This window comes from Cucurbita moschata, unplaced genomic scaffold (genome assembly GCF_002738365.1).
Source record: "Cucurbita moschata cultivar Rifu unplaced genomic scaffold, Cmos_1.0 Cmo_Scf00010, whole genome shotgun sequence".
Classification (NCBI taxonomy): Eukaryota; Viridiplantae; Streptophyta; class Magnoliopsida; order Cucurbitales; family Cucurbitaceae; genus Cucurbita; species Cucurbita moschata.
In genome coordinates this window covers 4,590,017-4,594,525 of record NW_019268526.1, presented here as the reverse complement: position 1 = coordinate 4,594,525, position 4,509 = coordinate 4,590,017, and the positions used below count along the sequence as shown (strand labels likewise).

The 4,509-nt window shown below is 36.9% G+C and overlaps 1 protein-coding gene across 1 annotated transcript; it reads left to right on the top strand.

Moving 5' to 3' along the window:
- Positions 1-3,975, top strand: LOC111448361 (zinc finger CCCH domain-containing protein ZFN-like). Its single transcript, XM_023087917.1, has 7 exons — positions 1-376; positions 842-1,020; positions 1,170-1,223; positions 1,738-1,854; positions 1,962-2,273; positions 2,858-3,103; positions 3,343-3,975. The coding sequence occupies exons 1-7, from the start codon at positions 325-327 to the stop codon at positions 3,691-3,693; spliced, it is 1,311 nt and encodes a 436-aa protein (XP_022943685.1). The 5' UTR covers positions 1-324; the 3' UTR covers positions 3,694-3,975.
- The last annotated feature ends 534 nt before the right edge of the window (positions 3,976-4,509 follow it).

Genomic DNA, 4,509 nt, shown 5'->3' with positions numbered 1-4,509 from the left:
TTATCGAATTGGAACAATAGTGAATTTCACATTGATTCTTCACAATCTATACGCGATTCCCTTCTCGCCTTGGTTTCTTATAAGATTTCTAAATTGGTTTCGCTCATCAATTTCAGACTCGGATCATCTTTGTTATACGCGGAAGATCACACCATTAATTAATGCTTTTGCTTTTTAAAAGAATTTTTGGGCGATTTTGGATTGTTTTCTTTTTCTTTTTAATAATCGTTCTCTGATTTTTCCCGGGAGATTTGAGTAGGTTCTTCAGCTTGATTGGTTGGATTTGAAAAGCTTTTGAAGGGTTTCTTTTAGTATCTACTACCGATGCCAGATAATCTGCAAGTTCAGAGGAATGCTGTTCCTAACCAATCCTCTGGTAACACTGAAGCTTCCACGATTTTTATGCACTTGTATGGGATTGTGAGGATCTGATCCTTGTTTCTCTGTAATAGCCATCTAATGACTCTGGATTTCGATGATCGGGGTTTTTTTTTTTCTAGTGTTGAAGTGTGTTAAAAATTTCGTGAAATTAGCGATTTCGTTGCTCTCTTCTGTCTCTGTCTTCGTTGAACAATGATTCTGGGTTAATGTATTCGAGCATCACTGTTATCTTGTTCTGAAGAGCTTTGATCATGTTTCGATGCGTAGGGGAGGCATTGAGAGATTTCATTTTCTTCTTATTTCGCTATATCGATTTTGTTTCTTGAAGTTGTTTAGTGTTGGAGAATCTTTTGCCGATTCAGAAAAAACGAAGGAAGTTAGTTCCTAGCGCAGTGTAGATCATCTTGTTGTTCATCACATTCTGATCTCTTGATTTCTATTTCCCCCTTTTTGGAATCAGATATCTCAGAGGCGCTCTGGCGGTTGGAAATCAGTGATAATCAAGATGGAGGCGACGCGGCAGAATCAAGCCCTTACCCCGATCGACCTGGTGAACCTGATTGCTTATATTATATGAGAACTGGATCTTGTAGCTATGGAAGTAATTGTCGCTTTAATCATCCTGTCTTCGTTGCTCAGGTATAAGTTATTTTGCTTGTGGAAGAAAACTGGAATCTCTTGATTGAATCTGATGTCACATTATCATCTATGCTCTACCTGGTTACAATGATCTTCTATCTACTGATAATTGAGGAAACTATTTCTTTTGCTGTTTGCTAATCATACAGGGTGCTATGTATAATGGGGAACTTCCTGAAAGAATTGGGCAACCCGACTGTGAGGTATTATTGTTGAGATTAAGTTTCTTAGATGTTGATCGAGTCCTATCGTAATTCGATCTACGTGATAATCTTGTCGAAACTTTTCGAACAATGTGGATGAAGTCTATAGCTTAGATTTGAAAACTTTCTTGAGCAGTGAAATGAGATAAACCCTCTATTAAGTTTCTTGGATGTTGTTTGAGTCCTATCGTAATTCGATCTACGTGATAATCTTGTCGAAACTTTTTGAACAATGTGGATGAAGTCTATAGCCTAGATTTGAAAACTTTCTTGAGCAGTGAAATGAGATAAACCCTCTATTATGTTTTTTAGATGTTGATTGAGTCCTTATCGTAATTCGATCTACGTGATAATCTTGTCGAGACTTTTTGAACAATGTGGATGAAGTCTATAGCCTAGATTTGAAAACTTTCTTGAGCAGTGAAATGAGATAAACCCTGTGAAACTCATCTGAGAGCTGTTTTGGTGACAATTTTTGATGCCTTGAATTAATCATTTACGAACGCATTTGCAGTATTTTCTGAAGACAGGGACCTGTAAATATGGAGGATCATGTAAGTACCACCATCCAAGAGATAGACGTGGAGCTGGGCCTGTTAGATTTAATATTTTAGGCCTTCCCATGCGACAGGTGTGGAGCTTTGGTTTATCAATGTTATGCTCTGCTTATTGTGTCTTATTAGCTAATTGGCATTCACATTTATCAGAATGATTTTGATGAACCTAATGGTTTTGCAGGAAGAAAAGTCATGCCCTTACTATTTGCGAACTGGGTCGTGTAAATTTGGAGTTTCATGCAAGTTCAATCATCCCCAGCCATCCCCAGTTGGAAATATGTTACATCCCGCTCGACCTGGTGCTTTGGGTTCTGCAGGCACTCCATTCATGCCTGCATCAGGTGTGCCATATACTGGTGCAGTTCCCGCATGGTCATTGCCTAGAGTACAATATATGCCTGGTCCATGTGTACAGGGCCAACAATCTTTTGTGCCTGTCTTGGTTTCTCCATCACAAGGTGCCATAGCTGCTCAAGACTGGAACACTTACGTGGTTAGTATCTGTCTCAATGAACAAGGGTTCTACTGAATTACCATGATTTCAGATCATACCTGCTATTTTATCCATCATGTTCTTTTGTTCATGGATTATGAAGCATTCGTTATTCAAATTGGGATGTTCAAAATATTCCATCATCTATCTCAATGCTCTTGAAGAGTATATGTTATGTTCATTGGCATGCTTTCTTTCTTGCTTGATAGAAGATATCTGTCTTCCTGTTGTTTCAATTTAGATGTGCCATGAATATCTTGTGGGTTCAACATTTTTACTGCCGAGCATGAATATCTTGTGCTTTTTAATTGAAAAAAACAAGGATAATTGATATAGTTTGTAGACATATTTCTTTTTTCTTTCAACTTTTTGGAAATTCATCAACTATGTAAGAAGCGTGGTAATTATTTTTTGTACATACTTGCGCATACAATGCTTGAGAGGAGATTTCAACTCTTTTGGTTTCCTTTCGGTGGTTTTAGATCAATCTGCCTAGGTATGCCTTTTGTATTCAATTAAACAGAAGTTTGTGGATTCTTGATGTTGCCTCAGTATTATTTATGACCATTTTCATGTCTTACCAGGGCAATGTCAGTCCTGTTCTTCCCAATCTTGGTTACAATTCTATCAATTTGGAAGAGCCGTATTCTAATGGGCAGTTGGCCTCGTCAACTGCAACTCCAACGCTACCTGATCGACCCGATCAACCAGAATGTCGTTATTTTATGAACAATGGCACATGCAAATATGGATCTGATTGCAAATTCCATCATCCGAAACAAAGAATTGCACAATCAGCAACAAATCCGCTTGGGCTTCCTTCAAGACCCGTAAGTGCTTGTTTTTAACCATTCAGGAACTCTGCAGCTACGTACTCATCTTTTCCTTCCAGAGTAGTAGATAGAATCATGAATTATTTCAATTATAATGATCGACTACAAACTCTATATAATCTCTGCTGCTTGTTGACTTCCTTTTTGAAATCCATTTAGCTGGTAATCTGTTTGAACTTTATTCCTCATCCTCCCACAATGTGGTTGATTTGTTGTTGCTTGGCTGCTTCATACAGGGACAAGCTGTATGTTCATACTACAATATGTATGGTCTCTGCAAGTATGGCCCAAGCTGTAAATTTGATCACCCATCTGCAACATATCCTTATAATTATGGCTTCACTCTGCCTGTGCTTGATTCATCTTTCATGAAGTATCCAAGCAACAACTTCACGATGTCCTCTCATGAGGCCCTGCCCCAGACGGTATCTAAATCTTCTGAATGGGTTCAGAAAGCCGATCCTTCGAACAACAAACGTCGAACTACGAATTCAATAGTCGTAGTCGACAGCACAGCTGAAGAGGCAACCACTGTTTCGTGCTCATTACCAGGTGGTTCCGAAACTTTACAAGATCAATCTGGTTGAAGGCATCGTTATTTTGTTTATTTTGAGTCTGTTGTTTAGTATGTTGTCAAGGAATTACAAATTTTCTTACTTTATACCTCCGATGCCCCAATTTCACCTGTGATAAATGTGGAGTGGAAACAAGTTACATGATGAGCAAGCTGTGGGGCAGGGGAAGTCATTTTTTGTGTTCAATAAAGTGCAGGTGAAATTAAAACAATCCTTCCTTTTCTTTTCTTTTCTTTTGCCGTTTACTCCTTTTCATTTATCAGATGGGACTTTGAATTTAAGTTTGCATTCGGATGAGATTTTGGTGCTTCAAATTTCTTTGAGATACACTTAGTTCCCGTTCATTTAATTTTTGGTTTTTATTCATATCGTTAGCTCGTCTGTAATTGACATGTACTCTCTCTATTAGGGACGTCCATATAATTTGAGTCTTGAAGTGGAGACGATTTTAGTTGATCGGAGTCATATCGTGTAAAATTACGAATTTATTTTTATTATATACTTTAAACTCCAAAGTCTTTCTAGACAATTTTTTAAGCTCGGGAATTAAATATATACAAATTAAAATTTAGAATATAGAAAGGATTGCTAATAGTCTTAGAAAAGGTTTAGTTCACATTAAATAAACATGACCACTCCTTCCAAAAAAGAGAAAGAAAAAAAAAAACTTTTACTTTGAAAAGAAAAAGGTCCTACAATAATAATACTAATACTAATAATGATAATTACAATAAATGACAATAAAGTTTAACTGCATAACATAAAGTCGACATTTTCAACTTTAATACAGCTGCAAATTTCTACTTTTTTTTTTTTTTTTTTTTTTCA

Excerpts from the sequence above, each read along its gene's own strand:
- LOC111448361 (XM_023087917.1), top strand. The coding sequence starts at position 325 with ATGCCAGATAATCTGCAAGTTCAGAGGAATGCTGTTCCTAACCAATCC. Across the intron at positions 377-841 it reads TGTTCCTAACCAATCCTCTG|ATATCTCAGAGGCGCTCTGG; the intron begins GTAACACTGAAG and ends TTTTGGAATCAG. Across the intron at positions 1,021-1,169 it reads ATCCTGTCTTCGTTGCTCAG|GGTGCTATGTATAATGGGGA; the intron begins GTATAAGTTATT and ends CTAATCATACAG.